Source organism: Talpa occidentalis, unplaced genomic scaffold (genome assembly GCF_014898055.3).
Source record: "Talpa occidentalis isolate TD23 unplaced genomic scaffold, MPIMG_talOcc4v2.1 talOcc4.4, whole genome shotgun sequence".
NCBI classification, from domain to species: Eukaryota; Metazoa; Chordata; class Mammalia; order Eulipotyphla; family Talpidae; genus Talpa; species Talpa occidentalis.
In genome coordinates this window covers 41,056,227-41,080,485 of record NW_023604295.1, presented here as the reverse complement: position 1 = coordinate 41,080,485, position 24,259 = coordinate 41,056,227, and the positions used below count along the sequence as shown (strand labels likewise).

At 37.7% G+C, this 24,259-nt stretch overlaps 1 protein-coding gene across 3 annotated transcripts in view; it reads left to right on the top strand.

Moving 5' to 3' along the window:
- Positions 1-24,259, top strand: part of PAK2 (p21 (RAC1) activated kinase 2) — a 71,830-nt gene that overhangs the window by 15,300 nt on the left and 32,271 nt on the right. For all 3 annotated transcript variants that reach the window (XM_054700479.1, XM_054700478.1, XM_037525346.2), the window contains exon 2: positions 15,506-15,713. In XM_054700479.1, the coding sequence (XP_054556454.1) occupies positions 15,527-15,713 (187 nt within the window). In that variant the 5' untranslated portion in view covers positions 15,506-15,526. The remainder of the gene's footprint in view (positions 1-15,505; positions 15,714-24,259) is intronic.

Genomic DNA, 24,259 nt, shown 5'->3' with positions numbered 1-24,259 from the left:
ACAGAGGTCTGCCGTGCCATGTGGGAATCATGTGCCAGGAATGGAACTGGTGCCGTGGAGGCTGCGGACAGCTTCACAGTGCTGCGCTCAACCCGCTGCACCACCGGGGAGGCCCTAGATTTTTTTTTTTTTTCCAATGATCTTGTACTGTTTTTAATTATGAGGGGAAAAAAACACTTAAAACCAAAACTTTGAGGTGTTCTCCCCTTTGCCCAGATAGTGACAGAAAGAAGGTGATCACTCAATCCTACTTTGCCCAGGGCTTTCCTGGATTTAGCACTGAAAATCCTGTGTCTATGGAATACTGTCTAAGGCAAACAGGATCATTGGTTACTGAATAGAAAACCTTCCAGGAAGGTTATATATGGAGGCATAAGGTGGATGTTAGAGAAACTGAAAAAATGGATAAAACTTATTTACTTACTTACAAGCACTGGGTACAGTCAGAAGCGCGGGAGGGTGAGAGAATTCACCAGAGCCAGAGCAGGGAGCAGAGCAGGCAGAAGGACCGAAGTACACTGCTGAGGGGAGCAGCGGGCCGCAAGAGAGGTCTGCGCACCATGCGGGACCCTTCTCTGGTGGCCAGGGAGCAGCCTGGGATCGAACCGGCGCTGCAGAGGCTGCGGGCAGCTTCGCAACCCAGCGCTCAACCGCTGCGCCACCCGGGAGGCCCAAGAATAGACTTTAGAGAGGGACTATGTGAGTAGATGGGGGTTACTAATAATGATGCTATATGGCTGTGGTGACTTACAGTTTTTTGTTTTTTTTTTAAAGACTTATTTATTTTTAAGCATACAAGAGCTGTGGTACAGGCCAGAGATGCAGGGGGTGAGAGGCTCCACTGGAGAGAGTGAGGAACAGAACAGGCAGACCAACTGAAATACACTGCTAAGGGGAGACAGGAGAGGTCTGCTGTGCCATGTGGGTTTCTCCCTGGCCGGCCGGGGATCGAACTCATGCTGCAGAGGCTGCAGACTGCCTCATAGTGTGGTGCTTAATCCCCTGCGCCACCAGGGAGGCCTGACTTACAGTTTTGAGGAAGCTTTTGGGAGCTGTGGGTAGTTTGGGGAATTGTGGTATTATGAAAGAAATGTGAAAACTTGAAACAAATGGGGTTCTTTCATTGTTTTCCGCCAGAATGTTAATTTCCTAAAAATGGAACCACCAGATCATTTTTTGCAGCAATATTTTTCTGTTTGCAGTTAGAAAATTTACTAGCAGAATAAATTATCCAGACAGCAGCTCTTTTTTAAAAAGGAAAGTTTTCCAGCCTTTCCAGATATGAAGAATAGCAGCATGGAATGTAAGAGGAATGGTGGTCAAATCATACAGGTGATTCTTTTCCTGAATACAGCAAAAAACTATTTTAGTTTTTGTTACCTTCAAAGTAGTCCCATTGAAAGGGTATTATTCCTGTGATTTTTCCAAATCATTTTTTAAGGTGTTCTCTTGGCATTACCTTACGAGACTGCAGGATATTCTTTAGAGTGTTTTCTGCATCAGAGGCAAACCCTCCATCCTTACCTCTGCGTCTGTTTCAACAGTCCCTCTTGCTCTTTCCATTTATCTCTGTCCCACTATGATCTCCTTTTGCCTCCCCCCAAATTAAAATAAAATTCATGATAAAATTCACGTTTTAAAAGGTATACAGGGCCTCCCCTGATGGCACAGCAGTTGAGCACTGGGCTGCAAAGCTGCCCACAGCCTCTGCAGCGCTGCTTCAATCCCCGGCTGCCAGCGAGGGTCCCACATGGCACGCAGACCTCTCCTGCTGCGCCCGCTGCTCCCCTCAACAGTGTATTTCGTCAGCCTGTCTGTTCTGTTACCTGCTCTGGCTCTGGTGAATTCTCTCACCCTCCCATGCTTCTTACTGTACCCAGTGCTTGTATAAATAAATAAAATAAATCTTAAAAAAATAAAAATAAAAAGTATGCAGTTAAGTGTGTACAACTTTGTGGAGTTATTTTTGTTGTTGTTTTACTATTTTTGTAAGTACACATAATGGTCACCCCAGGAAACCATTAATCTGTTTTTCTGTATGAATTTATCTAACTCTGGACACTTAAGTGGATTCATATATGTGGTCTTTGTGACTGACATTCACTTAGCACAGTGTTTTCAAGATTCATCTATATTGTAGCATGTGTAATTCATTCCTTTTAGTGGCTCAGTAATATTCCTTTGTGTGGATATACCACATTTTAATTTAGCCATTCATTAGCTAATGTAAGTTTGGATTACTTTCACTTTTTGACTATTGTGAGTACTTCTGTGAACATTTGTGAATGGATTTTTGTCTGGACATACTTTTTTGGGGGGAGGGTACCTACATAGTAGTGGAATTACTGTCATGTGGTAATTCCATGTTTAATCTTTTGAGGAACTACCAGACTTGTCTAAAGATATTGTATCCTTTTTGCAATCTCACCAGCAGTATGTTAGGTTTTTCCACATCCTCATCAGCAGTGGTTATCTTCTGTATTTTTGATGGTAGCCGTGGTCTATGGTATTTCACTGGGATTTTAATTTGCATTTCCATGGCAGCTAGTGTCTTTTTGTGTGCTTACTGGCCATTTGTATATCTTTGGAGAAATGTGTATTTATATCCTTTTGGGAAAGTTCAGGATTGAGTGTTTGGGCGAATTAGTGCTTCTCAGAAACTTTCTGTAATGAACTAAAGACTTTTGTCTAAGACAATAAAATGAAAATAAAAGAAAAACTAAAAAGACAAAATACAAGCCCAATTATTTATTATTGTTGTCAAATTGCTCTTAAAGTTGTAGATATGTTCTCTCCGGTTTCATATTTCATGGAATGCTGTGGTAGCCAGTTCACACACACTTTGTGTGGCACTTTAGACTACTGAAAGGCATTTGAAAAGTTGTACAACTTTTTCCATGTTTGAAATCAAGGCAGTTTCCTAATGCTTGTATTCTCTGCACTTTCAGCTGTCACTCCCAGTTGCAATTTGCCACTCAGGTATTCCCAACTAGGGTTGACTTTTGAGGCTTGATGAAAACGGTTATTTCATGTAGATTTATACTAACTAGTTAAAATTATTGGCATAAACTACAGGGCACAGATTCAGCAAAAGATAACAAGGCAAACTAGATGCTAGAACAGTGAGTGTAGCCTTCTAAACCTTTCCCAGTTTTCCTCAGAGGAGGTACCATCATTGTTGAGGATATTGGACTTGTTGAAGAGGGTTTTCTGCTAGGTTTCAGAACCATGGTGTGGAGACTAACCATAAATTAGCCTTTTAAACTTCCAACTACGTTACTGTGGAACTCCAGTATAATCAGCTTGCTTTGTAAATAAAGTTTGTCATTTGGCTGTAATGTCCTTGTTCCTAGCGTGACATCGTTATTCACTTATACACAGAAATAAGCATTATTCATGCTTTTGACCCTGTGGCCATGAACATTGTGTATGAGCAATGTATTAATTACCTCCTGTCTTATAACGTCTAGAAGGTTTAAACATGCATACTGTCCTGACCTGGAAACCTGATTGTCTCGGGACACTGAGAAATGCATTCTATGCTACCCTAATTATTTATGCTTTTGGTGGTGAAATTTCTGAAATAAAGTAGGCCTTTAGAAAGTGTGTTACTTGTTTAAAGAGGCCTTAAACTAATGAAGTTGTATAGTACAGCAGGTCCTCAAATAACATCCTTTCATTCAACATCATTTTGTTCTAATCATTGAGGGAAAAAATAATCCAGCTGATGTTGAACAAAACATCATTCAAGGATCTGGTTTCATGGGATGTTGTTTGCTTAAGGTCACAATTTCTAAGAACCTATTGAGGACTTTAAGTGAGGGCTTAACCGTATTTGTGAATCATCTGAAATGTGAATTTAATAAAACATGTTAGCACCTCTTTGTTAAAAGGATCATGTTAGCGTCAGATAGATACAGGAAAGTATGAAAGTGTTTCTCACCAGCAGGAATTTGTAATCTTTTAGAGAGAGGAAAAGTTAGAAGCTAGGTAACTGAAGTTCAAGCAGTGTGATTCATATTAATGGATGGGATTGTATCATTTTGAGTCTGATGAGAGAAACCATAAATTTGAAAAGGAAAGAATTTGCTAGGAGACTAATGAGGGACTAGCTAGTATGACGTAAATAGAACACTAAAGAACACAGAAATAGGAGTATCAGAAATAAGGAGCAGCTACTACCCCTAGAGTTGAGAGACAGCAACTAGCAAGAGTCTTCCGCTCTTCCTCCCCTCCTATGCCCCCCTCTCCCCTTTAAGTTGAAATCCAGACCTTGTTAAGACATGACTGGCTCACTGAATGAGTTAGGTGGTTAAGATGCTGTCAGAGGTACTTGCTGGACATCTGGATGCCAGGAAAAGCCGCTCACTGAGAGTTGTTGACTCTACTACAAAACCTCTAAAGTAGGGGAGAGGAGGCTGCTGGTTAGGTGTTCTGCTGTCCACATTACCTTATAAAAAGTGGAGGAACCTGGTGAGCCAGCACAGCGGAACCAAGAAGCAAAACTTTCCCCTGCAGGGCCTCCCCGGTGGCGCAGTGGTTGAGCGCTGGGCTGTGAAGCTGCCCGCAGCCTCTGCAGCGCTGGTTCCATCCCCGGCCACCGGCTAGGGTCCAACATGGCGCGACAGACCTCTCTTGCCACGCCCGCTGCTCCCCCTCAGCAGTGTACTTCGTCAGTCTGCCTGTTCTGTTCCCTGCTCTGGCTCTGGTGAATCCTCTCACCCTCCCGCCCTTCTGAATGTACCCAGTGCTTGTATAAAAAAATGAATAAATCTTTAAAAAAAAGAAAAAGAAAACTTCCCCCTGCAGTGTCTCTCCAGTGCCCTCTACTGATGAAGCTCAACATTGTGCTCTCTGGCAAAGGAAAAATGCTTAAAAGTCCCAGATCCACACGCTCAGTTAGTTGACAGTCTTGGGAATGGTGTTACTCCTGTAGGAGCTTAGAGGAGGAGTAGAAGTCGTATCAGGCTATAATAGTTAAAGAAGTCTCTCTCTCTTTTTAAAAAGAGCTCTTGTAAAATGAGTTTTTTAAATTAATTGAAGATCACCTTTTCATTAAAAGAACATGCACTAGTATAGAAGTATTTTTGTCTATTGTCTATATTCTAGAAAGAAAGGAGATTTTGTTTGCATTTTGTAGGCATCATTTACAATTTATCACACTTGTTTCTTCTAGTATAGCAAAATATTGAAGAAAAAAATTAAGTGATGATAATATATTCCACTATATTTTCAAAGCACTTTTTACATCCGTTGGTCTTCTGTCCCTGCTAACTCTGAAATTAGGTAATACAGATGTTACTCCATTTTATAGGTATTGAATCAGTGAGCTATTTAGGTTAGTGATTTGGCTTTCAGTATACAACTTGATTAGTAGTAGTAGTTTATTTGTCTAAACTGGTTAGCACTGTTTATTTGAAAAACACATGTTGAGTTTCTATCATGTATATAGCACTTTGCTAGATACTGTTGAGGAAAATAATACTGTTAGAGAATAAAAAAGATATAAAATTAGTTTCTTCTCACATAAAGGAGAGGGCAATAGAGGAAATACAGACAATAATAGAGGCAGTGTCATAATCTGGTTCATAAGCACTTGCTAAATGTATAATACATGTAATAATGCAGAAAGTTTCCTAAAGATGTAAGAACAGAAGGAAAATACTACCACCAATTAACTTTTAATTTTGTTCACTATTTGGTCTTTGTTTAGTTATAGTGAAAAATACAAGTAAGTTTTCAGTGAGCGGTGGATTGTTCCATGGTATCTGTTTTAAGCAGTGTTACTCATTTCACTTTTACCGCTGAATTTTATAGTTACAAAGTTCCAAAATCAAACATATAAATCAAGTTATATTCAGAGAAGTCTAACTTTCCTCAGTCCCCTTCCTCTAACTTATCTCCCTCCCCCAAACTAATCATTAAAAAAATAGTAAGGGCCTCCCTGGTGACGCAGCGCGTTAAAACACAACCTATGGTGTATTTGCAGCCACTGCAGCACGAGTTCGATCCCCAGCCAGGGAGCTGCCTACGTGGCACAGCAGACCTCTCCTGGCTCACCTGCTGCTCCCCTCAGCAGTGTATTTCAGTAGATCTACCTGTTCTGTTCCCCAGTCTGTCTCTGGTGAATCCTCTCACCCCCGTGCCTCTGACCTGTGCCCCAGTTCTTGTGTGCACAGATGGGTATATCTGTTTTGTTTTTTTGTTTTTTTTTTTTTAAGATTTATTCATTTATTCATACAAGCACTGGGTACAGTTAGAAGCGCAGGAGGGTGAGAGAATTCACCAGAGCCAGAGCAGGGAGCAGAACAGGCAGAAGGACCGAAGTACACTGCTGAGGGGAGCAGCAGGCAGCAGGAGAGATCTGTGCGCCAAGTGGGACCCTCGCCGGCAGCTGGGGATCAAACCGGCGCTGCAGAGGCTGCGGGCAGCTTCGCAACCCAGCGCTCAACTGCTGCGCCACCAGGGGAGGCCCAGATGGGTATATCTTTAAAAATAATAATGATAAGGCCTCTCCTGGTGGCGCTGCGGTTGAGCACTGGGCTCCGAAGCTGCCCGCAGAGACCCGCAGCCTCTGCAGCGCTGGTTCCATCCCTGGCCGCCGGCTAGGGTCCCACATGGCACGCAGACCTCTCCTGCCGTGCCCGCTGCTCCCCTCAGCAGTGTATTTTGTCAGTCTGCCTGTTCTATTCCCCGCTCTGGCTCTGGTGAATTCTCTCACCCTCCCGCACTTCTGACTGTACCCAGTGCTTGTATAAATAAATAAATAAATCTTTAAAAAAATAATAGTAAAAGTGTGTATATTGATAATACCCTCCCTTAGATAAATTGTAACATACAATACATATTGTTAGTCCCCATTTTGCATTTTATTAGTTGTGTATGCTGGAAAGAATCCCATGGCAATATATATAGAGTGATTTCATTCATTTTTACAATTCCACATTACTTACACCATAGTTGATTCAATTAGTTCCCTTTTTACCACAATTCCAGCCTTTTACTGTTACAGATAATACTACAGTAAAAGCCTAATATATATGTCTTTTTATGTTCTTGCCAGTGTGTTAGGATAGAGTACTAGAAATTAGATATCTATGTCTGCACTCTTGGCATAACACTATGTGATACAAGTTTTCTATTAATTAAAAATTTTCTTTTTCAGGGAAAATCAATATAATGCCCTAACTCAATTCCCTAAATGTTTTTTTTTTTGGGGGGGGGCGGTGAGTAAGCATTTAATACAGTGAGAAAACTAAAAGGGAAATATGTACTTCCACTCAAAGTGAGTATGAAGGGATCAGAGGCCCGCAGGTAGGCCACAGTGTCGTCTGGTGCATTTATACTATCATTGATGACACAATCAGCACATTATTCTTAGTGACATGACTTTCTAGATGGTAAACAAACTTAATGGTAAAACTGAGCAAAATGAAGTATAAGCTTGTTTTGGCTTCATAGTGGTTGCATATCTGGAAAATTGAGTATGTGCCAAAACTTTAAAAAAAAATCCTTTGTGTGTAAAATAGAACTGTGCCGTAGATTCAGATAATTATATGTATATCTTTTTAATTATAAATCTGCATGTGAGACATTCGAGAGTTCTGAGGGACTTGCTGGCACATTGCAGAGAACTTTGGTATCCAAGACCTTTACTCACTAAATACCAGTAGAACACCTTTGCATTCCTATTAGTGTGTGTGTGTGTGTGTGCTCTCTGTTTCTTGTTTAATTTTGCTGATTTTATTAGATTTGTCTGTCCCAACATAGTTTTATTGATCTTCTCTGTTGAATAATAGCCTATTCACAATTTCTGTTTTTATCTTAATTGTTTCCTTCCTACACTCTTAGAATTTATTTTGCTGGGGCTTTGGTGTTTCTTTTGTTTTGCCTCTTAAGTTGGATGCTTACCTTGTTAATTTTTAGTTCCTTATTAAAGTAAAATTTCAGAGCTTATTAAGTATTCTTAAGTGCTTTAATCACTCTCTATGAGTTTTTTTTAATTGTGGTAAAATATTCATAACAAACTTTATTACTTGAACCATTTTTAGGTGTGTAATTCATTGGGATGAAGTATATTCTCACTGTTGAGCAACTATTACTGTTACCCATTTCTAAAATGTTTTCATAGTCCTAAACAAGTTCTGTACCTGTTGAACAATAACCTCTCCTCCCTCCCCCCACCCCGCCCTCGTAACAATTTTTCTGTGTTTTATTGATGTGAATTGGACCACTTGAGCACTTTAGATACCTCATATGATTGAAATTATATAGTATTTGTCCTTTTGTTTCTGACTTAATGTTTTCAGAGTTTATCCTTGTTTATCCTTGATTTCATTTTTTTAAACTATTGTATCTGTATACCACATTTCAAACCCAATTTTATAGTTTTTGAGTTTTTCATTCTCATTCAAATTTAAGTATTTTCTGATTTCCATTCTGTTATCTTTTCTTAACTATGGTGTTTCAAAGATGTTACAAGATTTCCAAGTTGTGGAGTATCCTAGTTGTCTTTTTGTTACTAGTTTCCTACTTAATTGTTTTTGATTAATATATAGAGTGATTCCAATCTTTTGAAATTTTCTTTGCCTCAAAATGGTTTTATTTTGACCTTTTTTCATGAAGATTATTTTGTTGAATTTGCAATTTATGTTGGCAACTATTTCTCTCAACACACTGAGGGTATTCCAGTGTCTCTTGCGTTGCTGGTATCAAGAAGTAAACTATAAATACAACTTTGTTTCTCTGGTTTGTCCTCTTTATTCTTTTGCCAATTGTAAGCTAATCTTTGATCTTTGATAGTTTTAATTTCACAGTGATACATCTTCAGCCTGATATGAGTAGATTACTTTTTATCCTGCTTTGATTCACTTGGTTTCTTCAACTTAAGTATTTGTGTCCTTCAGTTCTAGAGACCTGCGTGTTACTAATTTATCTGGTGAACCATTCCCTTATTCCCTTGTCTCCTTCTAAAGTTCTCAAATCTTGTATCATAGATCATCCTACCTACTTATCTTACTTCTTTTTAGTATTTTCTAACACTTAAGTCTCTCCATTGCATTGTAGTTATTTTGTCTGATATATCTTCCACTTCACTAATTCTCTGTTGAGTGTGTGTTTTTACTTCAAATGTTGAGTTTTAATTTTCAGGTATTAGTTTTTTCTTACTGAAAGTTCTGTGTGGTTGTTTTTCAGATTTTCTTTTTTTCTGTTTTCTTTTGATTTTCAAGCTTCATATACATATTTTGTGTCAGGTAATTTCATCTCTGTTTTATCAGTCTGCTTTGGCTAGTTTTCAAAAAAGGTTTCTTGTTTCCCAAATTTATACTGTGAAGTATTCCTTTTTCTTAGAATTTTATATTTGGATATTATTTTGAGACCCATGTTGAAGTTTATTTTTTTCCCAGAGAACCTCTATATTTGCTTTTGTGTTCACTTGGTCACTAACATTAGCTACCACATTCTATCAAACCTATTTGGGAATTTGGGGGACTTTATTGGTGGGATGACTTCACACCGTAAATGTGCCCCTTTTTTGGTTAGGATTTCTTAGGTGCCCTTTTACCCCCTCCTGCATTATCAGACTCAAAATTCTTAAAATTTTCTTATTCCCTTCTTCCCAGAGGGATTTTTTCTGGCTTACTCATATGTATCATATCCTTGAAGGTACTAACCTTATGTGGGAGAGACTCCTATTAGGTTTTTCAATTTAGGCAGACTGGGTTTTTATCACCTGCCCCCTGTGACAGTCATCAGAGTGGAAGTTTAAGGTGTGCAAGGTTTAGTCAGAAATCGCTCCAGATCAACTGGATTACTCTTTCTTCTTTTTTCACTTTGCTTTGGGGCTCTGTAGAAACATCCCTTTCACTTTAACTAGCTTATCCATGTATTTTTAGAGATTTGGTAGGTTGCCCAGTCCTTTAGTCATTTGTTTGAAGCAGAACTTCTTTTCCTTTTCTTTCTTTACTCATTACTAGTCCCCCTGTTGTGGTCTACATCTCTTTACACCTTTTCCCTTTTTCCTTTCCAGCTTGCTAATAGACCTGATGTTATTCCCATCACCACCAAATGAAAACACACCTTTCTTTCCAATTTGTGAACTTCCCATTCATAGTTTGTTTTGTCCACTAAGGTGATTTGGGATATTTTCATTGGTACTTTTGTTCTCTGAGCACTTGATGCTTTTTGGAGAAGAGGAGGAAAGAAGCCAGTATGTAGTTCTTATACTGTATTGAGAGATTGTCTCAGTATCTTATCAAATAGTGTTGTATCATTACATTCATAATGTACTGAAAATTAAAGTTCACTTGTTATTCATATAAAATGCAATAAAAATATAAAGCAAAACAGGACTTTTAAAAGTAATGGTTTTTAAGCTGTGGTTTGTACTTGGTGTACCATCGTTACTCGGAGTAGATTGTAATAAGTTTAGTGATTTCTACTGGTTGGACTGACTGGTTCCAGACACCACTCCTTTTTTCATTTTTGTCGTGTATTTAGCTACCCCTAGTCTCCTTCAGTAGACAATTGCGGAATTGTTTGTGTTTGAGTCCTGTCACAGTTAAACAATGAGCCTGTTAAAAGAGTACAGTGTGTTTTGGGCATGCTTTTGTTTTGCCTACTTGTTTTCCACAGAAAAGTAGCAAAAAATGTTTGAACAGATTTGGAGAGAGGTATTTTTTTTTTTTTATCATTTGGTCTTTACTTATAAAAATATTTTTAAGTTGAGCAAAGCAGGTAAATCTGTATTTTATTGTGAGTTGTTTTCATATTCTTTACTGTTTATAGCTAAAATATAAGATGTAAAGAATCACGTGTCACATTCTCAAGTGGCACTTTTTATGCATTTAATACTATCCATGGTGCAATATACCCAAAAATTACACCATTTTACGGAAAAGACCATGGTCATGAATCTTTTTATAGGGGAAAAGTATAAATCTTTCCAAAGATATTCATTCTTGTTGTTATATGGTAGAGTTAATGTGTTGTCTAGAGAAATGCTGTTTGATAAAAGAACTAATAAATTCAGGAAGAATACTGATTTCATCTGGGAACACAGATAATGGTATCATAAATCAGTAAGCATTACTATCTAACACATGTAAGAATCTGTGTTAAATATTATACAGATAGTAGATGCAGTAGAAGTAATAGTATAATGTCTGAGTTGCTTCAAGTCTTAGGAAGGATACTTAAAATAATAATTAATGATGCACAGTTATAATTCGTTGCCAAAAATGGCCTAATATGTTAACATACTAAGAAAAAAGAGCATAGGGCCTCCCCGGTGGCGCAGCGGTTGAGCGCTGGGCTGCGAAGCTGCCCGCGGCCTCTGTGGCGCCGGTTCGATCCCCAGATGCTCCCCGGCCACCAGAGGAGGGTCCCACATGGCGCGCAGACCTCTCCTGCCGCCCGCTGCTCCCCTCAGCAGTGTACTTCGGTCCTTCTGCCTGCTCTGCTCCCTGCTCTGGCTCTGGTGAATTCTCTCACCCTCCCGCGCTTCTGACTGTACCCAGTGCATGTATAAAGAAAAAAACAAAAAAAAAAAACAAACAAACAAATAAATAAAACATGCCTCTATTAAAAAAAATTAAAAAAAAAAAAGAAAAAAGAGCATAAGTTATCATTAGTTCTGTTAGTCATTAGATATTTGTGACTTTGACCAAACTACTTATTAGTGAGTCATTTCTTTCACATATATATAAGATAAGATGGATCAGATGAATTCTAATCCTTTCTAACTTTAATACTCTCTGGATTTATTTTCCTGCATAACTCACATCAGATGATGTAAGGGGTCATTTTGAGTGGGGAATAGGCAGGAATGACCTTACATAGGAATACTTTTTTGGTTGAATAAAGAAAATTTAAGAATGGAGAAATATATACACAAAGATGATAATAGTCCAGGAAAATCTTTGGTATATTTGAGGATTATGAAGCATAGGATTTGTGCTGTGCATTCATATAAGATCTAATTGATTCAATAGTACATGGCCCTAAATACCAGAGTTTAGTCCTCAGTCTATGAGTTATGGGTAGCTGCTGAACAAGGCATAACCTGGAAAAGCAATAATGTATTACTTTAGTTGATTTTGTTACTAATAATTACAGTAAACTTGATCAATTATGGCTTAGAAAATTTCTCTAAGCAAAAAAATGAGTGAATGCATAGATACTCTTCAGGAAGCTAACTAGATCTTTTAACCAGTTCCCCTGAATAGCAGCTGAAGACATAGAGCCTAGTCAGAGAAATGAGATGAAGTGCTAAGTCCTCAGTTAAGCTGGTGACAGTCATCAGTGTTATATTAAGGGGCATGCTTATATTTTCTAAGATCTAATCACTTTCTAGACAGATTTCTTAGACTTGTTGCTGTCATATATGTCATCTTGATTAATTTCATTAGGGACATCTGTTGTCATGTTTAATATTAAATTTGGGTTTTGTGTAGGCATGTGTTGCTTATAGGGTTTGTCTTGTTAATTGGGATTTCCTTGAAACACAGCTAATTCAACATTATAATATACAATCACCAAGAAGAAAGGACTGAAACAATCTATTAGCTCCTTTTTAGTTCTGTGGGACTGAATTTGTGCAGAAAATAAAAAGTACTGGACAGTATATTAAAATAGAGCAGTAAAGCAACTCTTTAGAATAACCAAAGTATAAGGAAAGACTATTCTAAATGTTACTATGTAATGTCATTTGCTTAGAATTTGGTGGTGTTTTTTCATGTATATGGCAATTTCTCTGACTGATCCACAAAAGCCTACTGATCTTTTTTGTTTTTGTTATTAAAAAACAATATAGTAAATACCATTGCATGTATAGATTTCAACCATGTTAAAGATTTCATTGGGTTTTTGTGTTTTACCTCGCTTGGAAATCTAACCACTGATTATTTTTTCCTATGTTAAAATGTGTTCAGTAGAGTATAGGATGAAATAAAAACCTTTTGCTCCCTCAGTACAATATCAGAAAGAATTAGGGGGGTGGGTATGAGGACAAAGTGTGGTTTCTGGTACACTTGGGACCTGTGAAGTCAAAAATTTATTTTCATAGTTAATACTAAGGTATTGTTTGCTTCTTGCATTGTGTTGGCATTTGCACTGATGACGCAAAAGCTATGTCAGAGAAAGGTAACACAGATTACGGCAATGGCTACACACTTGTAGTAGCTGTCACTTAAGAATTTACCTGATGAGGGCCTCCCTGGTAGTTCAGGGTTAAAGATAGCACTATCAAGCTATGGCCAGCCGCTGCAGCACAAGTTGGATCCCCAGCCAGGGAACTGACCCACAATGGCGCAGCAGACCTCTTCTGACTCGCCTGCTGCTCCCCTCAGCAGTGTGTATTAGTCAGTCTGCCTGTTTTGTTCCCCACTTTGTCTCTGGTGAATTCTCTCACCCCCCCCCCACCTCTGTCCTGTACCCCAGTTCTTGTATGCATAAATAAATAAATCTTTTTAAAAATTACTTAAAAAAATTTTGTCTTGATATAACAGTTCATAAAATGATCTTTAAAATACTGTCACAAAGCCTTATCTTCTTCCCATTTCTACAGAAGATAAATCCCGTTTGCTAAAACATATCTCATAGCTCACACTTAAGAAAAGCCAGGTGCATACTGCTTATATGCCACCTCCCAAACAATACAATGCCCACATGGTGTGAAAAATATCTGGCTGATGTCTGCATCACCTTAGATCATACCTTCATACTGCCATTTGACCACCAGCTTAATTTTACTTCAGGCAGTCTTTAGTACATGACATATAAATCTTCTACTCCCACTCTGCCTTCTTCTCATTCTTCCTCAGTATAATAATAGGCACAATATTCTCTTCATCCCTCAATCCTCAAATTATAACTACTTTAAAATTTTATTTTTAAGTACAGTTAGCATTCTTGTTACTTTGTATATACATATATACTGTCTATACACAGACACATACACGAAGTCTTATTCACTTAGATGTATTAAATAACTTTATAATCAAATCAGGATGTTATTACCAGTCAAAATCTTATTTAGTGGGGAAGTATGTCTTTCCTAACATATATACTTTTGTATCAGAACTTTTCTGTAAGTTAAGGATCCCTCTGCTTTACTGCTGAATTTAAATGTGTGTAACCCACTTTTTAAAGAAAGCATATGCATACAAATATATAAAAATAATGTTGAAAATTTTGTTGAATCAGCTTAGTGGACAAGAAGGGTTACTTGACTGCCTGAACAGGGTATGAAAGGATAACAGAACTTTGGTATGTGGTCTTTTTTTTTTTTTTTTAAGATTTATTTATTTATTTATACAAGCACTGGGTACAGTCAGAAGCGTGGGAGGGTGAGAGAATTCACCAGAGCGAGAGCGGGGAGCAGAGCAGGCAGACTGAAGTACACTGCTGAGGGAGCAGCGGGCGGCAGGAGAGGTCTGTGCGCCATGTGGGACCCTCCTCTGGTTGCCCGGGAGCAGCCGGGAATCGAACAGGCGCTGCAGAGGCTGCAGGCAGCTTTGCAACCCAGCGCTCAACTGCCGCGCCACTGGGGAGGCCCTGGTATGTGGTCTTAATATGTGTAGTTTTCAGCCTGATTCTGGATTTACTTTTGTCAGTGTCTGCAGATGGGTCAAGTTCAATGAGACTATCTGCATAACTTGACTTGAGAATATCAAATTTTCAGAGAGATCTTCGGTGGCACATATCATCCTTTAGCAAAGTTTATGTGAAGCTGGGGCCTCCCTGGTGGCACAGTGGTTTGAGCCCTGCGCTGTGAAGCTGTCCGCAGCCTCTGCAGCGCAGGTTCAAGTCCTGGCTGGCCAGGGAGAAAGCAGATGACGTGGCAGACCTCTCCTGCCTCGCCCACTGCTCCCCTCAGCAGTGTCTTCTGTCCGTCTGCCTATTCTGCTCCCCGCTCTCTCTGGTGAATTCTCTCACCCTTCGGCGCCTCTGACCTGTACCCCAGTACCTGTATAAATAAATAAACCTTTAAAAAAAAGTAAAAGTTTATGTGAAGCCTCTGTTGTGAGCATGAAATCAGACTGGGGGGTTTGGTTGATAATACTTTATTAGCAGGCTTCCACTCTGCTCTAGAAATGAGTCTGTCAGAGACATATCCTTTTGGTTGGCTGGTCAAGATATTCTTTGTGATTCTCTTTTAAGACTTCATGTTGTCTTTTTACTGGAGCTTTCACTCTTAGAATCAATTGATATATTGAATTTCTTTTGATACGGTAGTATAATTGTGCTTACTATAAACTACATAATTCTCTTAACTGGTCATGAATTTTCAAGCATTTTCTAGCCATTTACTGTCTTTGTTAGAGGTGATAACGTATATTGGTAACCATTGTCATGTCTTACTCATTGAGTTTTCAAAATCTTGCAAATTATACTCTAAATAGATGATGTATTTTCTAATTCACAGTTGGAAAAGGGATTATTTCTGTTTTGTACATATCATTACTGTTTGTTATTAACTTTTTTTTTTTCCTATCTATTTCAGGCATTGTCATAATTCTGAAACATGTCTGATAACGGAGAACTGGAAGACAAGCCTCCAGCACCTCCTGTGCGAATGAGCAGTACCATTTTTAGCACCGGAGGCAAAGACCCTTTGTCAGCCAATCACAGTTTGAAACCTTTGCCCTCTGTTCCAGAGGAAAAAAAGCCCAGGAATAAAATCATCTCTATATTCTCTAGCACAGAGAAAGGTAAATAGCTACTGTTGTTTCAAGAGTCTATTATTTTATATTACCCATTTGACATCTTTTTAATTACAGTATAATAAATTGATACTTTTTTAATAGTGAAAACAAGAAACAGATCCAAGAAAAACAATTCATGGTGCTATACAGAGACGTTAGAAAGGTATTTTAAATGGTGATGGAAAAGAATAAAACTCAAGTTGTTTTTCATGCTACTTGTTATATTCAGTGAGTTTCTTTATCTCCATTTTCTATGTCGTGGACCATCGTTTATGGATTCCTAACATTAATTATATTTGTGATATTTGAGAAAGAAAACTATCATAAGAATGCTGATACAGAGTCTACAATCCCTTGTATGAAATCCTGGTGGCCAACTGTTATGAAATGGAGATTTTTTTGATTTTTGAGTAGTAATGCTCACACACACACACACAAATATTTTACATGTATACGGACATGTAAAATATATATTAAATATATAATGTATACCTATAAAATATATATTAAATATTATATATTTATATATATCTCATATTCTATAATTCCTTCAGAAGCATCTGAGGCAGCACTCAGTAACCATCATGTTAATGTATCTTCTGCAAACATGAATCTAGTACAGGTTTGTAATGACCTTAGTACTATTGACGTTTTGGGGTGAAATAATCCTTTCTTTGAAGGTATCTGTCCTGTGATTTATAAGCCGTTTCACACCACTGCTAGCTTTTACCTTCTAAATGTCAGGAGCACCTGTCACCTAGTTAGTGTAACTAAAGGAAATGTCTTTGGGCATTGCCATATGTTCCCCATGGTTCAAAATTGCTCCTAGTTAAGAATCACTGGTCTAGTCACACAAAATGGAATAAAGACTATAAGTAATCTCATGTAAGTTTAGGCCACAAAATTTGTTTTAGGTCTAAATCTAAGGAAAGAACTTGTGGTTATCAAAACTTTTTTGGGTTTTAGAACTCAGTAAGGGTTCATGGACTCTAATAGGTTTTAGAATAAGGTTTAGGGTTTTTTAGCAGTATGGTCCATAGCTAGTAATAGATGCAAATGGAGATATATCTGAATTTCATAGGTAGGTAAACCCAAGCGGAAGAAGCTTGGTGCTTTGTATATTGCATATCTCTTATTTATAATTTTGCTCTACTTCCAAGATTTCATGTGAGATTGTAATTAAAAAGCCTCATGGTGTATGTTTTTTAAGTTTGTTTATGAAAAGTGATGGGGTATATATTTGGCATGTGGGAGAATGAAAAATATATTTAGACTAGATTCATTAAAGAATGAAGGAGAAAATTAGGGAATGAACTAAAAATGATGTGTGGGAAGAGGACAAAGAAATGTATTTGTGTTGGTGAACACTAAATCTTCATTCTCCTTAGCAGTAAGTCAGTATTTATTTAAAGCAGGAAAACCTGAAAATGACATTGGAAACATGATATTTAAAATTATGGAAATTATTTAAAAAATTATGGAAGTTAATACATCAAGAAGAATGCATTGTTACTTCAATTTAAAAAGAATCATGCCCCAGCCCAAAAAAACAATACCTAAGGGAATTGCTGAGTTAAAATTACTTTTGCGAAATGCAAATGAAGAAGGGGAATGCTCAAGATAGGGTAAAACATACTTAGGGACAGCCATGGAGAGCAAAGGAAGAATACAAAAATGAAACAGAAGGAAAGAGAAAATGTGGACAATTCTGAACTTTGGGTATGGGTAGGGCTTGTTAGCAAATTGCATATGCATTATTTACCTAAATACAAAAGAGCATGCCTATCTCTTTGATCAATTTGAGAATCTTCCAGTTTTACTCTTTATTACTTCCCTTTTCCTTCTTTTATCTCAGAATTACCAACTGCAACTTGAAATTGCACTGACAAAATGAGATTAAGGGTACTGGTGCCCTAATAGTGACTCTGATTGCACTTATATTTACCCACTCCTGTGATTTGTAATTAATGTTCATTAATTTTTTTTGTGATTTCTAAAGTTTTTGTTTTATTTTGTTTATTATATTCAAAATCTAAGATCTTTTTTGCACTAGTTTTATAACTTAACAAGCTCTTTTTAATAAAAGTTTGTCTTTCTTATCCAATTCCTTTTATTCTTTCTCTTTAAAATATTTGTTACAGAAAATGACATATACAAAATACAGTGTGCTGAATCCTGTCACCAGCTTCAGCAGTTATCACTCTGCTTCCACATTCTGTCCCAAACAATCTAATCCTTCCACTGCCTTCATGCAACTGTTGTCTAACTTTTCACCTGTGTCCAGTTTAACCTGTTTAACAACTTTATATAAATAGAATTGTGCTTTAATTCTTTAGTTTTGTGATGACATGATAAACACAAAATTATAAAAGTTTTAATAACATACCCTTGTCTCCACCCCTCAGCCTGGAATTTTAATGGTATCTCTATCCCCATGTGCCATGCTCTATCCTGTTGCTCTCCTCCTCAATAGTCATCATCCTGAGTTTTGTATTTTTCATTCCTTTGTAATATAATTTTATGACTTAACATCTCCAACTAATATATGGTTTAGGCTTGCCTATTTGGGAGTCTTTTACAAATGGAATCATATTCAGGACTTCTATTTGTGACCCACCTTTATGTTTTTGAGATTCATATTGATACACATACCATTATGATTATTCATTTTCACTGCTGATATTGACATATGTAGCTATAGTTTGTTCATTTTCACTGCTATGTACTAGTACATTGTATAGCTATATGGCAATTTATTTAACCCATCTATTAATACACATTTGGGTTGTTTTCATTAATAATGTTTGCTTTGAGTAACCTTGAACATAATTGTTGCTAGATGTGTGCAATATTTATTATCCAGGGCAATACTTCAAGAATTAGGCAACCCTTTCATTTAGTTCTCATGATTTTAATTGCTTGTTAGAATTATTTAATAAGCTTAAAATAATAAATCTGTGTCCAGTCTGCATCCTAAACCAACTGAATCCGTTTTTAGGGACTTAACCTGGGCATCAGTTTTGTTTTGGTTTTAGTTTTTTAAAATGCTGCCTATGATTCTGATGTTAAAAAAACACTGTATTAATAGACTATGAAATTTATTTAGTGGCTAACACTAAATGGAGTGCAATAGAAATAAACAGAACATAGAAAGAGAACAGAACAATGAAAGAGTTGTTTCACTGAAACCTGTTTCAGTTATGTGGATATTGGGTCAGGATGTAAAACGTATCAGGGTGTGTCCTGTTCAAAGATTTAAAGGTTGCTTAGCTGTGTTTATTTAGGAGTAGCATCCCTGAGTTGCAGAATATTCCTATGTTTGATTTAACTAAACTTTTTTTACGTTCATTCTCACACGCAAAAGATGAATGTTTCCATTTCTGAACATCCTTGCCAATTATTGTATTACAGTACTTTAATTTTTGCTGACTCGGGAGACATGAAATGGTCTTATTGTGGTTTTAGATTGCATTTCCCTGTTGACTGGGGAAAATGAGCATCTTTTCATATGTTAATTTGTCATTCACTTGAGTTTTTCTTTAACATCTATTCTTTAATCCATTTTCTACTGTTTTTCCTTAATAATAAATACTACTTGTAGTCTATATACTAATTCTTTGATAGTTATGTTGTTAAATATAGTTTTCTAGAGTGTGATTTGCCTTTTCACCCTTTTAGTGGTATCTTTTGATGAATAGGAGTTACAATTTTTGGTGTAGTTGAACTAATTCCTTTTTGGTTTGACTAGGGATCAAAGATACTTTGTTATTTCTACAAGTTTCACAATTTGCCTTTTACATTTTTTTTTTAAAGATTTATCTATTTATGCAATCACTGGGGTACAGGCCAGAGGCGTGGGAGGGCGAGAGAATTCACCAGAGACAGAGTAGGGAAAAGAACAGGCAGAAGGACCAAAGACACTGCTGAGGGGAGCAGCGGGCAAGACAGGAGAGGTCTGCCACGCCATGTGGGAATCTCCCTGGCCTGCCTGGAATCGAACCCATGCTGCAGAGGCTGGGGACAGCTTCACAGCGCTGCACTCAACCTGCTGTGCCACTGGCAAGGCCTTGCCTTTTACATTTTTAATCTTTGAACTATCTGGGGGGGGGGGGGGGAGGGAGGGTGTATGTACCTGTAAAGCAGGATCTATTTTCACTTTTGTTTTTTAAATGGAGCTGGACAGACTCCAAGATTGTTCATTGAAACTTTTATCATTTCCCCCACATGCCTGCGATTCTAGCTGTTATTTTATCAGCTGTTATTTTATCAGGCTTTGTGTATGCCAGGCTCTGTTTCTGTGTTTTCTGCTTTGTTATGTTAACTTATTTTATCAGCATGTTGCCTTAATTACTTTAGCTATGATTCTTTTTTTTTTTTTTTAATAGAGGCATGTTTTTATTTATTTATTTGTTTGTTTGTTTGTTTGCTTGTTTATACATGCACTGGGTACAGTCAGAAGCGCGGGAGGGCGAGAGAATTCACCAGAGCCAGAGCGGGGAGCAGAGCAGGCAGAAGGACCGAAGTACACTGCTGAGGGGAGCAGCGGGCGGCAGGAGAGGTCTGCGCGCCATGTGGGACCCTCCTCCAGTGGCCGGGGAGCAGCCGGGGATCGAACCGGTGCCGCAGAGGCCGCGGGCAGCCTCGCAACCCAGCGCTCAACCGCTGCACCACCCGGGAGGCCCACTTTAGCTATGATTCTTAATACATAATAGAGCAAATCTGATCTTTTTCAGGATCTTCTGACCCTTTGGTCTTATGTAAATTTTAGAATCTGCTTATCATGTACTTTTTTAATAGCCTGTTGATATTTTGATTAAAATTGATTGAATTTTTTGGGCAGGTTAGGGAGAATCACATTCAACTTTGTAAGCGAGAGAGAGAGAGAGAGAGAGAGAGAGAGAGAGAGAGAGAGAGAGAGAATGAGAATAATAGTGTTTAGAGGGTAGGGTGTATCTTGATTCCTTTTATTTCCTTGGACACTTCCTTTCCAACCCAACCTCCCACACTTAATATTCCTTCCTTTTGATATAAAGGGCTAGAATAAGAGAGAGAGAACCCTGTGTGTATGAATGTTTATTCATGTTTATATAAGCGTAGAAATCAATCTTCTTGGCCACTTTCACTATATTATTCCATTTGTTGCCCTGGTGATTGTCCCTGGCCACCCCACTTCCACCCCCCACCATCCCTATTTCTAATACCTATAATCCCCAATATTTCTTTGGTAGCATCCTTCTTCCTACATGCTAAACTGCTATTTCCTTCTTCAGTCTTATCATAATTTATTTTCCTCATTGGGTATTTCTTATAGATTTTACTCCATGATAAACAAGAGACTTGGTATAGAAGAGGGCCACAGAATATGCTTAGTCTCTCATCTTAAAACAGGAAGTCTAGAGAGAAAAAAACAAGTACTTTAATTTTAATAATCAAATGACAATGAGCCTAAGATTTTTACCATCTCTAATGTAAAGTCTAATCTAGAGATATTTTGTTTTACTCAGATATACCTCCCTTATTTTGTACTTATCAAATAACTAATACTTTCATAAAGGAAAAATATGACTGGATTATTTTAATTATTACTAGGTTTTTTAAAAAAGATTTATTTATGAATACAAGAACTAGGGTACAAGCCAGAGGTGCAGGGGTGGGGGGTGAGAGTATTCATCAGAGACAGAGTAGGGAACAGAACAGGCAGACTGACTGAAATACCCTGCTGAGGGGAGCAGTGGAGACAGGAGAGTTCTGCTGTGCCATGTAGGTAGCTCCCTGGCCGGCCGGGGATTGAACTCATGCTGCAGGAAGCTGCAGATTACTTCATAGTGCTGTGCTTAACCCTTGTGCCGCCAGGGAGGTCCTTAATTATTATTAGTTTTGATCATTGTTACTGAGTAAAGAAAATCCAAAATTATACCTTTTATGACTTGATTGAACAATCTTTTCTTGCAAACCTGCTAATGTGCATCATATGCACATTGTAAGAATCATCAGAGGTACAGTAAGCAAAGCAGATGGTGTCCCTGCCCTGTGGCACTAATAAACTATACAGCATATACTTACAAACTGTGCAGTGTGATAATAGGTATAGTGTAAGGCTTCTTTTGTATCTCAGAAGGCTTTTTAAAGAAAAGACAGTAAAACTGAAGACTAAAGGAAGAGTACATGCCTAGAAAAGAGTTAGTTTCTGGATCCCAGCCACAGAAGGGATCACAGCTACATTCAAGAAGCTGAGTGCAGCCCAGTGTGATTTGAGAGCAGAGAGGTAGAGAATAATAATTGCATGACATATGAAGGAAACTATACGCAGCAGAAGAGGCCAAAGAGATAGGCAGGGAGCAGGTTACAAAGGGCTTTGTAGTCCATGCTACAAAGCTCAGTTTTTACTCTGTTCCCTGGGGAACCATTATGGAATTTTAAAACAGGGGAAAGACCTAGTCACATTTCTATTTAAATAGGAGAGAGTGGTAGCTGTATAGAAAATAGATTTTGTTGGAGGTCTAAAACTGAAGTTGGAAACTAATTAGGAGAATTTTTTTTTTTTTTTTTTTTGTGGGACCCTCGCCTGTAGCCCGAGAACGAACCAGCGCTGCAGAGGCTGCAGGCAGCCTCGTGGCCCAGCGCTCAACCACTGCGCCACCAGGGGAGGCCCTAGTTAGGAGGATTTTGCAGTAGTCTAGGTGAGAAATGGCATAACAAGTCTAGTCGCTTTGATAATGAAAGTTTCAATGAGCCATTGTCTTTGCTCATTTTTAAAAACTCTATTCAGGTAGTTAGGGTTGAGTGGTATAGTATTTATGTATTCATTAACTAAGCCATTTTCACTTTAAATTATTGAACCTATATGTTCCCTTCTGACTGGTTTTGAAGATGATAGACTTAGAACTGTAAATATTTCTGTTGGTCTAAAAATCTAAATCTGTGATTAATGATAATAGCCCATAATTCTTCCCTTTTTCCTTGAGAATACCCTTTATGTTTAGTTCCACCATCTTCAAGCTGTTCTAGGTCAAAACAGCAAAGGAGTAATCACTGACTCTGTTAGACTAGAAAAAGAGATGAGGGCTTGAGGATTTTTGTGTTTTTTTGTTAGCCTTAGGTTATTAAATGTAGAGTGAAAGGTTGTGGCTTTAAAGGATGTGGCAGTGATATACTTAGGATTCCTTTAAGTACCTGTTGTGCTACATATGACTCTAGCCTCACACTTTCATTGAAGGTTGCTGTCTGCCTGCTTGTTTTATTTTCTAATGCAGTTGGAAAATAACTGTTAAGATTTTTTTCCCCCGGTGCACTAATAAGTTGTGTATTTTATTAAAGTAAGTGTTCTTTCCTGCTCTGTTACTCCCAAGTAAGTGATCCAGTGGCCTAGTAGACATTCTGTAGATAGGTAATTGAGGGGTTTGTTGTTGCTATTTGTGCTTGTAGTCTTGGTTTGCAGAGTAATAAAGCAGTGATACTGTTTATAGAGCAATATCCTTCCAGCACATTGTTCAGTTTAAGATACGCTGCAATATCTTTTTTTTTTTTAGATATGTTTATAATATCCCTTTCCCCTCCTAATAGGACTACTAAAATACAGGGATTATTTATGCATATGTGTTGTATTATATAAAAACAAAAGGAATTAAATAGATTTTTAGGATGTTGTGTCATTTTCTTTAAGTAAACTCATTAATGTACATAAATGTGTCTCATGTTATATTTAATCTATTAACTTTTAATTTTCTACCCTTAAGATACATGAGATGTTCTTTAGTGGGTCTCTAAACTCTTAACATCCAAATTGAAAAATATGGCTGTGCCTTAGACAACAAGAAGCACGAATTCTCTTGTTAAATGTCTTGTCTTTTACCTTTCTATATACCTGTTCATATTTTTATTATTTCTGACTAGATTTATTATCTTTGTGTTAGTAAATACAGTCCCTAATAATTCCTATGTTTTATTTCTTATAACTTCATTCACTGGTGAGAGACTGATTCTCAGGGTGCCAGGGCTGGCTTAGTTTAATTATTCAGCTTTGACCAGTCTAGTTGGCTAGGAGTGTATGGGAAACTGGCTGAAGTGGCTTATTTTGCAGGCTTATCTAAGAAAAAAGCATCTTTTCCAACCATATGCATCTCAGAAATGGAATGCCAAGCACATTTTTTTAAAGAAAAATAAAAAACAGTATTTTTATAGTTTATAAAATTAAGTTTTTCTGTCAGCAGTTCAGAGCACTGTAAAATGTAAACTATTAGCTCATACTTAATTAAATACTCCTATAAGCAAGATACCAAGGTAGAAGTCAGGGGACAAAGAGAAACAAAGGGCATGAGCTCAGATTACTGAGAGTCTATTGGGAGATGAGAAATTATTACCGATGTAATGTGTATCTCAGTAAAGATAGCAAAAGTTACATTTGGCTTAACCTTTGCATTTCCCTCTGGTCCTTTCCATGACCAGTATGACCAGCTCTCCCATCGTAAGCACATTTCTTATAAATAAATAATCTGTGTGCCCAGGAGTGCTAGAGAGGAGATAGACGTTTGAACACAACTCTTTCATCATTA